Source organism: Erithacus rubecula (assembly GCF_903797595.1).
Source record: "Erithacus rubecula genome assembly, chromosome: Z".
NCBI classification, from domain to species: Eukaryota; Metazoa; Chordata; class Aves; order Passeriformes; family Muscicapidae; genus Erithacus; species Erithacus rubecula.
In genome coordinates this window covers 22,403,557-22,419,099 of record NC_136661.1, presented here as the reverse complement: position 1 = coordinate 22,419,099, position 15,543 = coordinate 22,403,557, and the positions used below count along the sequence as shown (strand labels likewise).

Genomic DNA, 15,543 nt, shown 5'->3' with positions numbered 1-15,543 from the left:
AGGGAGCAGCTCCCGCCCGCCTCGGAGCCGGCGGGGTTAACGCGGCGGGACGAACCGGGCCGGGCCGGCGGGGCGGGCGGAGAGGCGAGGCCGCCGACGGGGGCTGCCGCCCCTCTCCGCCCTGCGGCGCGGCCGGAGCGAGGCGTGCGGCCCGGCGGGGCGGGACGGCCCCCGGCACGGCCGGCATCCCTCCGCTGCTCTCGGGCCGGACAAGCCCCTGGCAGCCCCGCACACGCCCTGGCGGAGGGTCCCCCGCCGCGGGAGGAGGTGTGGGAGCACGCGGGAGGTTGACCCGACTCCCACCGCTCCGTGAGGCGGCAGCGGGGCATGGCGAGGGTTCCCCGCTGGAGCAGCCCGGAGCCCACGGCCCCTCGGGGCCCAGCAGTCACAGCACCGTTTCCAGGCTGCCTCACCGGTCACGCAGTCAGGTTGGAAAAGACCTCAGCGGTCATTGAGTCCAGCCTGTGACTGGGTATTAAAGTGTCAACTAGGCCATGGCACTACGAGCCAAACAGTGCTTTCCCAAACACCTCCATGGATGCTGACTTAGCCACTCCCTGGGTAGTCCATGCCAAAGTCCAGTCATCCTTCCTTCTGAAGCAATTCTCCTCAATCTCCAGCCTAAACCTCCCCTGATGCAGCTAAAGACTCCTCAAGATGTTCTGTATTTTAGCAGTGTGCTGGCACATCAGAGTTACTTCTTGATGTCCTCCCTTTGAACAGAAAGCTCCTACATAGCCTTGGCATCTACATTTTTATGTGCATTCCACGTGCTCTCTGCCAAGACTCTCCTCATGTGGTATCTGCTGTGATTATTGGGTCCAGACTCCACAGGTGAGTGATGTTCCATGCTCAATACCTGGCCTGGGTTCCTCATCTGCTTTGGTAGCCTCCTGCTTAAACTTAACTCCACTTTGGATTTCTTGTATACTTGTATACTTTCATAGCAATCTGTGCTTAATTATGTTTGTTTCTCTGCTCAGTCTTCTCAAGATGAATGGCTGCCACAGTTCAACTGCCTTTGCTCTGAGAATTGTGAACTCCGGAGCACAAAAGCACAAAAAACACTTAAAGCTCCAAGGTTCTCTAAATCAGCAAGAAATGTGGCTTTTCCCAGGACCCAGATAACTCTGGAAACAGATCATATTTATAAGAGTGATAATTGGTTTAGAAATCATTATGTTTTCTTTTCTAGATAATGGAAGGACACAGACCATGCAAAATACATGAAGTATTTGATATACAGTATCACTTGCCAAGAGAAGATTTGTTAATTGCAAAGTATTTATTTCAATATGTCTGTCCATATATTCTACACATGAATAATATTATCTCATCCATTACAGTGACAAGTTTCCTGGTGCTCTTGCCATTAGGATTCTTAGTCTAGTCACACAGTGGGCACTAAGATGTGTTGTGAGACTGGGTTATAGCCTGCTTAGCTCTTTATCAATACTTCTCTGAAATTAATTTAAAGCTAAATGTAACCTGGAATTGATGTTATATATATAATATTTAACATCTAGAAAACACTTGCAAATTTTACATAGAAAAAGCCACACTATTTGACATTCATATTTTAAAATAATTCAGTTGGCAAATAAAATATCTACACCCAATGAAATAAAAAGGAATAAGACATAAAATGAGGAGAACAGGCTGGGAGCAGTGGAAAGAAAGTATGATGGTTCAAGAGATGGGCATATATTTACAAAGTATTGGTTTAACATACTTCTTGAAGGCCATCAGAAAAATAACCCTTCTGTGAGAGACATTTAATTATTTTCTTCCATTTTCAGTCGTCTCTTTAGGTAGGTGTTCACTGGTAGGTGAATCTGACAGGAGGCAACTAGTATTTCATGCAGCATTACATCTTGGTTTCTTCCTCAGCAGGAAGACTTAATTCCTGTTGTCTGTAATTCTCTCCAACCCTGGAAGTGATGGAGAGCTAAAAGCTTTAGGAACTCAAGAGAGTTGGTGGGAATGAGTTTTGTTTTGATTTGATTTTTTTTTTTTTTAATGACAAAAATTTGTAGATTGAAAAGCCATACAGAGTGGAGAAAGAAAACTGTGGGAATCTGGTCTGAGACATCTATAACTCCCTGGGCTTTGTGCCAGCATGCACATACACAGAAAAAATTATTCACTGGGTGTAGTGTTAGAAAATACCCTGGGGAACAGTAAGATTCCTGCTGCAGGGATGCTGTAGCTGCAGCTGACACAGTGTCCAAAAGACACCACTGTACCAACTACGAAGGAAAAGACTGCATCTATCCCAGTTCAAAACAGTCAAAATGTGAAGCAATGGCACAAGTAGAAAGAACTCTCCTGATGTGAGTACATACTGAGGCCAGCTATTTTAAGTGAACAGAATTTATGGCACTGTGTCTTCCCAATGGTTTCCTTTTCCAAGAGGCATAACCTGAGGTTTTGGAGTCTTTTTTTGAAAGGAAGTGAGTTGTTTTTTTTCTAACTCAACCTCAGTTAGAAAAAGAAAAAGAATACAGTACCACTCAGCTGTGTTCTTGTGGCAACAGTTATTGCAGTTCAATAGGTGCAGCTCCACACAAAAAGGCTGTGTATTTATTGAAAGATCACAATCAAGAGACACAATCAATCCTGGGCTGACAAGCCAGAAACAATATTGGACTTTTTTAAATTTAAGTAGACTTCCAGGACAGCCAATAAAGAAATTTATGTATTGCAATTTATATGCAGGTAGAAATGTTTACAGAGAGACAGAAAAGCAGACATTCTGAGCAGTGAGGAACTAAAACACAAATTATATGATTTGGCATAGAAGAGTTGCTAGAAAATGCAGTCCATGTGAAGACAGGAAATTTTGCTTTACTAGGAATGAAAGTCTCTTGCTCAAAATTTAAAGATATAAAATTATATAATACACACTTGCTCTGCTCTGTTCCTGCAGTCAGCAGGGAGAGGAGATACCTCTCGAGTATAACACATCCTTGTCTGTCACACCCAAGGTGAAACACTGTCCAGACCTGACTGTTAGCTATTCAGGCAGCTTAACAGTTTGCTTAGACTAGAAAAGGTAAAAAGCTGGATCACATGTGATGTGATGGGCTTTGTTAGGTGGTTCTGTAGTACTGTGACTGTTGGCAGGGAGATTAAATGAAAGAGGATGACTCTGAATTCCAAGGACCCCAAGGAGTTTGCTTTGTTTTGTTTTTGTTAAAACCTATTTCTGTGTCCAAATAATAGTTTCTGGCAGGTATGTCTGTGGTCCATCAATTGTGGTGCAACCATTGTGTTATCTGAGATTTTGTAATGAAAGCCTGTATCCATTTCCAACTACACTTTTAAGAGAAGAATTGCCATGAAAATCGTCCCATGTTGGACATACATCAAGTCACACCAAGTTCACTCTCAGGATGGAGAAGGTAGGGTTGTAAAATCCAGTTGAAAATGTTACTGTTAGCAGTTACTGTCTGAATTTGGTCAGAAGGGTGAGATTGCAGCCCTGAACTCATAAAAAAACCAAAGGGAGGCCATATCAGTTCCAGAAATTAGAACTGAAAAGCTAAACAAATATGAAATATCTCTTTCCTATTTTCTAGTTTCCTTCTCCTGGTCCAGAATTTTGTTTGAGAGAAGATGGCATAAAATGAATTATTTATAAAAGGGAATTCAATTTAATGAATGCAACATTTAAATAATGTAAAGCCCATTTAAGCAACAAACACTAATAAATCTTTTAAATAAAATCTGTTCTAGAGCTTTGTTATTACTATTTTTGCTTCAGTGTGTCAAATAAGGAAAAAAAAATTTAAATCTCTTATTGCTACAAAAATATCCTGAGAAATAGTCCCATGTTTCTGTATTTAGCAATACATTCAATATTTTAAAAATCTGCTTTAAGCTACCAAAATGTCTTCCGTATTGAAAACAGAGCACCATCTTCCTTGCCAAAATATTTCAGAGGAGCATACAGCTGATTCAGCCACTGTTGTAATTATAATAAATCTTTTGTTTGTGTATGAGGTCTGTGAAGGGAGTGAAAAATTATAGGAATTCTTTGGGGTAAATTGTAGAAAAATTATAATTTTCAGCAACTGTTTATTTAGCATATTTAACTAAAACATTTTTTTTTAAGGCTAGTTGAGTAACACCTGCAGGACACTGACACAATATAGTCTAAAACAATGGGCAGTTTCTGTTGGTGGTCTGAACTAGTGAAAGCCTTTTTAACTCTACTGTAATGGTTGATGCTGCCTACAGGCAAATTAGCAATTTCAGCCCCGTGGATTATTTTAGCAAAGTAGTTGTGTATATGCAAAAAAAGCCTCTGGCTGATGTATTGTGATTAACAAAATACACAAATCAGCCATTTATTCACTTTTAACACCACAGAGCATAATGGAAGCCTCTGCCTGTCAAGTTTATTAGTTTACAGAAAGTTCAGTAAGTAACACGAATTACACTGACACTTGGATAAAAAGAAGACCCTGGAAGGTTACACGTTAGCAACACAGCTTTGGCAGCATGGCTGGAGTGAACAGGGAGAAAACAGATGACAGCATCTTCCACAGCAATAACCCTTGTGACTATATCTGATGAGTTTTGCAATACTTTTTGAAAGTAACGGCTTTTAAAACATTTTTTCAGCTATGGCAGTGTTCTGGCAGTGTGTTAGATAAAATATTCAGCAAATATTTCTTTTATTATTTATCTAGGTGTTGCAAGTTCCCTTACTTGCCTCTAAAATTTCTCTGAAATGAAGAATGACAAAAGAGAAAGAAAAAACACCCAAGACTAAAAAAGACTTTTTCTGGGGATAAAAACATGAGCAAAAACCTTGGACAATCATTTCACACTTGAAGACTTGAGTTCAAAGTCCACTACCAGTGTTCCCAGGAGGTACCTCAGTTCACACTCGTTGCTTTTTCTGGATGAATAACAGAAAAAGCAGTATTAGGTTGGACATTATTTCCCTCCTGTTCTGCTTTCTGACTCATTATTCCTGTTTGGTCTCATCAATATGTCAAAAGATGTGCCAAACAGAAGAAATGGTAGAAGAAGTTATTCTATGCAAGACATGTTTGCTGCAATTTTTCCAGTGACATATTTAAAATTGGATGTGAAAATAGCAGTATGATGAGAATAGGTCAGAATTCAATCTAGAAAAAATCCACTTCTTTACTATCAATCACACTAATAATTTAACAAGGGTACCTGTCATTGGCTCTGCATGGCTCGATTACAGATTGTTTTTTCCTTGGGGGCTAATAGTAGCAGAACTAAGTGGAGAGGGAAAATTGAACAAGAATTTGCTTATTTTGAATATTTTGCTAACCTTGGTTTTGAGTAAGTGCTGACTCTAGTGCTAAGGCAGTCATTGCTGCTGTGGGCTGGGGGGCGCCTCACCCTCTGCACTGTTTACAAACCTCTGCAGGTCTGGTTGAAACTCAGCATTTTCATGTTGCTTGTTTATATGACGGTTCTGCTGCTGGTTTTAAGGATCAGTGGCTTTGTCTTCTGCATGTACTGTTTTACAGTTGACTGGGCAACACTGATGGGACTAATGGAATTGTTAAATTTCACTGCAAGGATGATTTCCTCTGGTTGAAAAAATTTGAAAAACTGTTGCCATTCATCAGGCTGAGAGATGAACTCAATGCTGTGTATTGAAAATGCCACCTAGATGCAACCCTAGTTAGTGATTAAGAGGTATGGAAACCTAGGAAAAAATCCATGATTCGGATGTATTATGAAGATGTACTGGATTTGGTTGGGGTGAAGTTAATTTTCTTTGAAGAGGCTGATATGGAGCTATGCTTTAACTTTGTACTGAACACACTGATGGTAACACAGAGATGTTTTAGTGACTGCTGCTGAGCAGAGCTTACACAGAGCCAAGGCCTTTTCTGCTTCTCAGACTGCCACGCTGACAGGGAAGCTGGGGCTGCTTGGCACAGTGGGAGGAGACACAGCCAGAGGTGCCCACAACTAACCAAAGGCCACTGTCCAGACCATGTAACATCATGTAACATCAGGATATAAAGAGGAGGGAAAAAGAGGGAAAGGGGCATGTTTGGCATGATGACATTTGTCTTCCCAGGTGACACTTAGATGTGATGGGCACTGCTCTCCTGGAGATGGCTGATCTCCTGCCTGCCCATGGGAAGTGATGAATTAACTCCTTGGTTTTTTCACCTGCATGTGTGGCTTCTGCTTTCTCCATGAAACTTTTTACCTCAACCCTCAAGTTTTCCAGCTTTTACCTTTCCAATTCTTTCCCAGTCCCACTGGCGGGGGTGTGAGTGAGTGGCTGCCCGAGGCTTGGCTGCTGGCTGGGGTTAAACCATGACAGGAAAAAACCTTCCCAGAGCCTTGCATTGTTAATTCCGGTAAATTGCACCCTCATTATAAGCAATATGCATGATGTATAAAACTTCTAATTAGTCTTGTTCCTCTGTAACACTCCCATGGCATGATCCGGCTGATATTTTTACAGGGTCCCTGCAGATACAAATCAAAGTGATGAGTGGACTGCTGGTAACAAATAGCACACACGACTATGTCTTTGCAGGAAGTTCAGTGAGATAAATCAATGGAGAAATAATATACTTGTTAAATGTTCCGTAAATCTCCCCCAGATGGCTGATTCACGGTGCTTTACTTGACTGTATTCGGAATCTATTTGGTTTTCAAAATGCGCAGTTGTCTTGATTTATTTAAAAGCGGAACAGAAGAAGGAAAGCCTCAGCTCCTATTCCCATCGATTGCTCTGTGTTTCTGCGGCGAGCTTGGTGGGGAAGCGATTTTCGGGCGCCGCGCAAGACAGGGGAGCCCCCTGCGGGCGGGATCCCTCTGCCTCCGGGGAAGCGGCTGCTGCTCCCGCCTTCGCCCAGGCGCTGTGCCGAGAGCCGGCCTTTACTGCTTCCTTCTCTGCCGTTCGCTTCAAGTGAGGCACACACACCGTCTCCCGAGGTCCCAAAAGCAGGAGGCGCGTCCGTTCGGAGCGCGGTCCGGCTCGGTGCCGAGGTTCCTCCAGCGCGAAAGCGCGGGTGGTTTACGGATCACCCGGCGGCTCGGCAAAGGTGCGACATCCCCAAAACTTGTCCCCACGTAGGAGAGGAAAGGTTCTGTGAGAGCTGGTCGGCGGGGAGCACATCGGGGAAGGAAATCGTATCGGGATTGTGGGGATCACATCGGGGACTGGGGATCACATCGAGAGAGTGGGGAATCACATCGAGAGAGTGGGGGATCACATCGAGAGAGTGGGGAATCACATTGGAGGAGTGGGGAATCACATCGAGAGAGTGGGGAATCACATCGAGAGAGTGGGGAATCACATCGAGAGAGTGGGGAATCACATCGAGAGAGTGGGGAATCACATCGGAGGAGTGGGGATCACATGAAGAGAGTGGGGATCACATCGAGAGTGGGGAATCACATCGGGGAGAGGAGATCACATCGGGGAGTGGGGATCACATCGAGAGAGTGGGGATCACATCGGGGAGAGTGGGGATCACAGCGGGGAGTGGGTATCACATCGGGGGAGAGGGGGATCATATCGGGGAAGGCAGCATGACGCCGAGGGACGGGTGGAGAGGGCGAGAGCATCGCCTCTGGTCGGGCGCTTGCCGCACTGAGCCCACGGGAACGCCCGGTTGATTCACACGTGCGGTTCCCGGCCAGGTGTGCGGGACGGGACGGGATGGAACGGGGCGGGAAGGGATGGAACGGGGCGGGAAGGGATGGAACGCGCCGGGAGTGGGCGGGAAGGGCCGGGACAGGACGGAACGGAACGGAACAGAACGGGGGCGGTCCGCGGGGGCAGCGGGGCCGCGCTCAGCACCCGGGAGAGCTCCGCGCGCACCGCGCATGCCCCGCCCCGCCGGCGCGCATAAAAGCGCGGCGCGGAGCCAGCGGCGCCAGCGGTGCCACCGCGCTCCGGCAACGCGCCGTCCCCGCAGCCCGCCGCCGCCGGTCAGCCTCGGGAAAAAAGCTCCTGCGGGCCCGTCTCTCACCCTAGCATGGGATGGGTGAGCCCTGCGAGCGCGGTGCCTGCTCGCCACCCGCTGGCGTAAAGGAAGGAGCGGACAGGGAGTCCTGGGACGCGCCGCTGGGTTTCCTGGAGAGCGCTCAGATGGACAACGGTAGCAATGTGTCCTTCCTGCAGTTCTTGAAGACCATCAACCTGGAGCGAGCCGACGGGATGCAGGGGGACAGCTCTGATGTGGTGAGGATTGTCATCTCGCTGGTGTATTCCGTGGTGTGTGCCCTGGGACTGGTGGGCAACCTGCTGGTGCTCTACCTGATGAAAAGCAAGCAAGGCTGGAGGAAATCTTCGATCAACCTCTTTGTGACCAGCCTGGCAGTGACTGACTTCCAGTTTGTGCTGACTTTGCCGTTCTGGGCAGTGGAGAACGCGCTGGACTTCAACTGGCTCTTTGGCAAGGCAATGTGTAAGATCGTCTCCTATGTGACAGCAATGAATATGTATGCCAGTGTATTCTTTCTCACTGCCATGAGTGTGGCTCGATACCGCTCTGTGGCTTCAGCCCTGAAGAATCAGCGTCGGAGAGACCCTGTAGGGGGCTGCTGCTCTGCCAAGTGGCTTTGTGCACTCATCTGGCTGTCAGCTGTCCTGGCTTCCCTGCCCCATGCCATTTTTTCCACCACCGCCACTGTCTTTGACGATGTTCTCTGTCTTGTCAAGTTCCCAGAGGGCCGAGGCAGCAATGCGCAATTCTGGCTGGGTCTGTACCACATCCAGAAGGTGCTGCTGGGCTTCGTGGTGCCGCTGGTCATCATTAGTCTCTGCTACTTGCTCCTGGTGCGCTTCATCAGTGACAAGCACGTGGGCAGCACCTGCAGTGGCCCCAGCATCAAGCGCCGCTCCAAGGTCACTAGGTCAGTGTCCATCGTGGTGCTGTCTTTCTTCTTGTGCTGGCTGCCTAACCAAGCACTTACAACGTGGGGGATACTCATCAAACTCAACGTGGTGCACTTCAGTAATGAGTATTTTCTCTCCCAAGTGTACCTTTTCCCCATCAGTGTGTGCCTGGCACACTCCAACAGCTGCCTCAATCCCGTTCTCTACTGCCTCATGCGCAGGGAGTTCCGCAAGGCACTGAAGAACCTCCTCTGGAAGATCACCTCACCTTCCCTCACCACCATGCGCCCTTTCACTGACACCACCAAGCCTGAGAAGGAGGAGCAGGCCCTGCATGCCGTGATGCCTGTCCACCCTGCCCCTGCTGCTCCCCGGGCTGCAGCCGTGCAGGCAGAGGTGGCCTATTACCCTCCCGGCGTGGTGATGTACAGCAGCCGCTATGACCTGCTGCCTGCCAGCTCCATGGAGCAGCACTGCTGAGATGGCAGGGGGTCTGGGGGGTGGGACAGTGCCAGATGTGGCCTGGGGATATTGAATGCCTGGTCAGGACAAGGGGAGGAGGGATGAGTAAAGGAGGACTTCTTAGTGAGAGATGCTCTTTTGCGGTTTTGTCTGCCCTCAGAGACACTTGATGGGCGTTGTTGTCTGGGAGATGCACCCTGAGCTGGAGAACAGGACTAGGAAGAGGTAGTGGTGGGATGTCTCTATGAGATGCCTTTTAGTGCTTGCTCCTGTGCTGGGGAGCAAAAACTAATGAGGATGATGGGACTCCAGCCAGGGAGAATGTAGGATGTGCAATGGACTACAGGGATGTGAGGGGCTGGTTGGGGTGGACTGAGGCTGGAAGGCTTCAAGCACGTGCCCTGAAGCTGGAGTTGCAAGCAGCCCTCTCATCCTGTGTGTTTGTCTGTGGCAGGGAGAGGGAGCTGAGCTGCTCTCTCCCTGCTGCAGGACCCTTAAACCAAGACTGACTGGTCACTGCTCCCTGGGCTCCCCTGGGCACAGGGATCAGACAGCCTCTCTTCTATTTCAAACCGGCCCTGAGGGGAACAGCCAGGACAAGAGGGAACAAAGCTCCTGCTTGTTCAGGCTTGGCACCTTTCCCCTCTTTTAGGGACTTAGGAAAGAGTGGTGACAAGGAGCACTGTACTCTCTTCCAGATCAGTGCAGGATCTGCTTTTCCTACTCCCATCCCCTCAGCTACTGCCAGGGTATAGAGCAACCCAGATAGCCAAGGCAAAGCCCAAGGACAGAATTTGCAGTTTCATGGGGTGTTCCTTAGCCTGGGTTTGGAGGGAGGGTGTGAGCCCCCTAATACTGTTCCCCAGCCTCTCTCCAGACCACTGAGGGGAAAGGAATCCTCACAGCCCCAGACCATGTGTAGCAAAATAGCATCTCTCCCAGGGCACTGAGGTTGCAGGCTTAATTCTTTCTGCACTTCAGACTGTTCATATTTCACTTCAGGAAATCAGCACAACTGTAAATAAAATCAAAAATTTTTACAAAAACCAAAAAATAAGGGGGAAAAGAAACAATCCTAGCCACTTAAAATCGCTTGCTCTGGGATACTTCTGAGTTCACTTAAAATCAAGCACAAAGGCTTTAGTTCTGCTGAGGGTTTGCACTGATTCTTGTCAGTATTTCAGTGAAGTGAAGTTCCTTTGGTCTGAGCAGCCCTAGGGCCTACAGTGCATGTGTGGCCTAGAGAATGTCAGGGATTGGCCTTTACCAGCCTCTGTTCCAGAAGAATGCCTGGGAAACAATTTGAGGTTTATCTGAATCAAACTTTTAGGGGGATAAGAGAAGTGTATTTTTAAGCTGTGAAAGTTTTTATGATAAGGATATGTATTTACTTCTTAAAATATTTTTTTTTTATTATGAGGAAAAAAAATTGAAATTAAAATATTAAAGTATTTGTTTTACATTATAGCAAAATGCAACATTTCTGGTTTTGTTTTCAGAACACAAGTTCATTAATCCCTAGTACCGCATATCAGATTATTATTTAAATACAATTTTCAAAACTGTTTTCTATTTCCAACCCCTTTCCTTGCAGTCTAACTCCAACATCTGCCTGGTTCTGCAAAAAGGCATTTATGCAGAGGGTTGTTAGTCACCTCTGAGTACTGACATGGAGCAAACTTTATATTTCTGTCCATGGTGGCAATTGCACTTTTTAGTGTACCGTACATGTTGGTAACTCCTGTTGCTAAATTAGTGTTTGTTCTGAAAGCAGCTGGTTCTGCTACTTGCAAGGAGAAGTTGTTAACTTTTTTTTCAAGGCAAAAAAGATTTCTCCAGCCTTGGGCATTTGCTAATGGGGAAGGTATCGATGTACAAGCTGTCTGAAGAAGAACAGCAGAAGTAAGCTGGTGGCTGATGGGTGTATTTACAAAGATATAAAGACTCTGAAGAACAGAAGAACTTGAGCATCTAAGTACTGTACAACTGCCTCTCTAACCTCCTAAATCCTGACTTGGTTGACTGGTGAAGTCTGTAGGTACTTAAGTTTTTTCTAGTAAAATTTTTGTGCCTAGAAATCTGTTCCTAAGCATGCCTAAATCTGCTTAATTCTGTAGCACTTATTTCTGTGCTTTATGGGGATATCTTTGTCGGGACTGGCCACAGTGTGTATCCTGTGAGGAAGGCAACTCTGCATCCCAACACAGAAGACCCTGTGCCAGGCCACACTAAGTCAGAAGCTGCTGTGAACTTGACTCATTCCCCCCATCCCTTTGAATCTGTGCCTGGATGTGCTGCTTCTGTCCCAGCTTCAATGTGTGTGCAGATTATGCTCCTTCCCCTTCCCTTGTGAAATGCTATATTAGTGGGCACAGCTATCCCCTATGGCCTGAGAGATTTAGCTTCCCCTTTTCCACATCCCAGGGGAATGGTTAAATCTCTGGGCCACTTTGTGAATGTGCTCATATTCTCTGCCTTGAAACAGTTCCCTGTTGCCAGAGTAGCTTGCTATTGCTGGATCATAAGTGCAGCAAAAGCCCTCGAACTCTGCTTGGCAGCACAGTGGTTAGTGTGTAATCTCCAAAGAGGAATTGTGAAGAGATTTTTATTCATTGCTAATACAGAATAGAAATTGGATCCAGATGTGTGTTCTAGGTCTCCCCAAGAATAGTGGTTGACTTGCTCCCAGGTCCTGGTTCAATTAAAGTTCCACTATGCTATCCAGGAGCCTGAGGTCTTTCTAGACCTGCAGGTAAAGCAGATTAATGTGCTAAAAGATTTGCAAAAAAATGCATTTCTATTCTGGGAGAAAGCCCTAGTATCTCTGTTGCATGTGAAGAAAGTTGCACAGTTGTATGAGAAAAGGATACCATGAGCTTTTAAGTCCAGAGTTCAGAGAGACATAATTGTGTTTCTGTAGGCCAGGAGAAAGTATCTAAATTAAGGATATGGGAGGAATCTCAGTGTTTGCTTTTGAATAATTTCTTGTTTAAATTGCTGGAAATTTTTTCCTTATCTGATGTTTAACTGTTCTTGTGCTTTAAATAAACAGCTGTCCAAGTGTCTAGAGTGTAACTATGAATTTCAGTAGATAGCAAGCTGCCTGAAAGACAGCCTCTGTGGTACTCAGCATGGCAAAACCTGTGTGCTTTTGTGGATGTTGATGTAGACATAGTTTAGTGCCAGGAAAACAACACAGTAAAACAGGTGGTGTTCAGAACAATGCATAGGTAGCCCACAGTGCCAATGTACCACTCTCAGAGAAACCCCAGGTGTCAGATCACTAGAGGCATAAAAACCTCTAATTTGGCAAATCACCCAAACATGAAAATACCCTGAGAGTGTGTAGGGATTAGACAATGAAATTTGTGGGCAGCTCTTTCACAAGCCACTGATCCACCAGGTGTAAGTGTAAGTAAGTCATGGATCTGCTGTTTGGAAGAGGCACAGCTCATCCACCCTTGGCCAGATGTTGACTTAGGCCAGACCAGCAGCCCACGCTGTGCAGGTCAGTGTGTGTCCAGCACAGTCAAAGAGCTCTAGCAACAAGTGAGCAGAGAGAAACTTGGCTTCACCTGTGCTGTGAGTCCCAGCTAACAGCATGAAATCTGTGCTCTGTGTGAGCCTGGGTCTTGGCAGAAGGTGCAGTTGTTCTGTGTGAATAGGGTGTGTGGCCTCAGCAGAGGATCATTCCAGCTCAACAACAAATCCTGCCGGGTATCCCGGGGTTTCATGAGTACAGCGCACTTCAAAAATGCTGTTTCCTACAAATGTTCATGCTTTCGTTTGTAACAATCACCTTTTCATGTATTAAAATAAACATTGCTGAAGGAAGCAAAACAATACTTACTGAATTCTTGACAAGATTTTTCATGCTTGATCTCCTGTTACAGATTTCTGGTGGGGTGCTGATAGAGAGGTGCACTTGGTTATGGAAGGGAAGGTACCCGAAGGTGCAGGCTGACATCTAGTGACAGAGAGAACCCTCAAAAACTAGATGTTCTCATCAGGCAAAGACTTAGATTCTTTAGGGATGTTTAAGTATCTAAGCCCTTTAAATAACTAACCAAGATCTTAATGTAATAACAACCTCCAATTGCATTTCCAGGTTTCCCTTTGAAATGCCTCCTCGGTGGAAATGCTGTTTCACTTTCTCAGTGAGTTATTTTGGCACTCACTTTAGAAGTAAAAAAGTCCAGTCCCCTTCATTCCCATTCACGACTGTCTGCCCTAAAATTGATTATTCAATTGAGTGTGTGCAGAGAAGCTCTGATCTAATTTGTATCCCTGAGCTGGAGCAGGAATAGATATGGCTGTGGTGCAGCTCAAGGACATTAGATTGAGAGCTTGGATCTTTTATTTTTTAGTGAGGGTTATTTCTCAAAAGAAAATTCTTATTTTTCCATTTAAAAGGAGTTACTGAAAATATATTTTTATCATGATAAGAGCAGTTAAAAGGATCTCCTCTAGGTACAATCCCAGTAGCAGTAAGTGCCATGAGTAGCCAGTTAACCCATTCATGTACTAAAAGGTAGCTGATAATATACATCAGCAGGTTTCTCTGCCTGTGTCTACACAGCCTCAGAGCTCTTCCCAAAATCTTAACTGTAAAATATAGACTCACAGAACAGCTGAGAAAATTGGGCCAAAAGATCAGCTACAGACAGAAGCAGTTTCTTTAGTTAACCATTTTTGGGAAACATGAACCTCCGGATTGGACAGGAGTGATTACTATTCAGTGTGGGAAATAACAAATCAAAGGTGTTCTACTGAGATCCCAGCTCTCTCCCTTACTTACCCATTTCTTGGGACAATGTGATACTGTTTCTCCAAGGACTTGTGTTTATTCCTTCAGATCAGCTAAATGAGTTTGGTCAGTTGTAGAATAATCAAATTAACTGTTTGACACTGACTTCTAAAAGCGTAAATGAACCCTTCCCCTTTCACTCAGCTGAACTTTACACTGGATAAAACTGGAATCTTGTGGAAAATGACTGAAATTCCGTTGTTTAAATGTAAGGAGAAAGAAAAACCCTGTCAAATGGTGCGGCCAAGCACTGGAGCAGGTTGCCTGGAGAGATTGTAGAGTTTCCAACTTGGAGATGCTCAGAATGTGACTTAACACTGTTGCTTTAGCAACCCTGTGATGAGCAGGGGGCTTGGATTGGGTCATCTCCAGAGGCAATCCCGACTATTCTGTGCTTTGGTGTGATTCTGTGATAGCAAACAGATTGCTCTGGATATATCTTTGTTCCAATAAAGAAGAATTAGCACTAGTGTCTTGCTTGATGTTTATTCTGAAAAACATCTAAAAAATTTATGCCCTCAAATCATCTACTACCATGTATTTCAAATCACCTATTAAACAATTTTTAAAAATATTTTAATTGCTTTTAATTCCTGCTGAAATGGTGGAAGGGGCTCAGAGGAAATACAGTACTATTCTTGCCCACCAAAAGTCAATTCCTGCAGAAATCCAGTCCCTTGTTTATAGGCCAATCCAGTGATGGGTGTAGAGGTATAGAGGGCAAACCATGAGCTCCTGAACTGAAGGTAAAAGAGATCCTACAGCAGTAGTAAATAACTGCTCACTTTGCACAGTAGATCATAAATAGGGAGAGGAAGAATCTGGTTTAAATTTCAGAACTGGAATTACATTTTTAGAGATGTAAACTGAAATCTTGAATTTTGAGCACACTTGATATAAAGTAATTCCAAGGAAAATATTCTAAAATGCAAAATCCCTGTCCAGAAAAGAACACCACCCTTTGATGAGGTGTCATCTTTCTCTCAGAGAGAATCATTGTTCCAAAAGATGTTTTATTGCCATGTTTCACAATGTTATGGCAATCTAACAATAGTGGGATATACTTCCTAAAGGCCTGCTTGATGGGATTGGGACTTTTGTTGGAACTGCAGCACTTATTAAAGAAAGAGGTGCCTCAGTCCTCAAATCCATGGAAACTGAATAACTTGCTAATTGCATTGCAAGGTAACATTAATTTAATTTGTTTTCTTTAAAAAGTCAGAACTGAATGTGGACAAAGCCCCAAATCGTTTGTGATACATTTGCACTTATGTAGTGGTCTGCCAAATATATAAGTTTACACTGTGTAAACTTACATAGTTTACCCAGTGTAAACTCCCAGACTTCAGCAAAGGGCATCTCAGTCAGAAATATTTCCCTCTTGTCACTCCTTGGACCCCACAAATCT

The 15,543-nt window shown here is 45.2% G+C and overlaps 1 protein-coding gene across 2 annotated transcripts; it reads left to right on the top strand.

Moving 5' to 3' along the window:
- Positions 1-7,933: 7,933 nt before the first annotated feature.
- RXFP3 (relaxin family peptide receptor 3) lies at positions 7,934-11,040 on the top strand. 2 transcript variants are annotated; one of them, XM_079329903.1, is made up of 2 exons: positions 7,934-8,883; positions 9,088-11,040. In XM_079329903.1, the coding sequence occupies exons 1-2, from the start codon at positions 8,009-8,011 to the stop codon at positions 9,344-9,346; spliced, it is 1,134 nt and encodes a 377-aa protein (XP_079186029.1). In that variant the 5' UTR covers positions 7,934-8,008; the 3' UTR covers positions 9,347-11,040. The 2 variants fall into 2 exon arrangements, with proteins under 2 accessions (XP_079186029.1, XP_079186028.1); XM_079329902.1 differs by having other exon boundaries at positions 7,934-11,040.
- Positions 11,041-15,543: the final 4,503 nt, after the last annotated feature.

Excerpts from the sequence above, each read along its gene's own strand:
- RXFP3 (XM_079329902.1), top strand. The coding sequence starts at position 8,009 with ATGGGTGAGCCCTGCGAGCGCGGTGCCTGCTCGCCACCCGCTGGCGTA.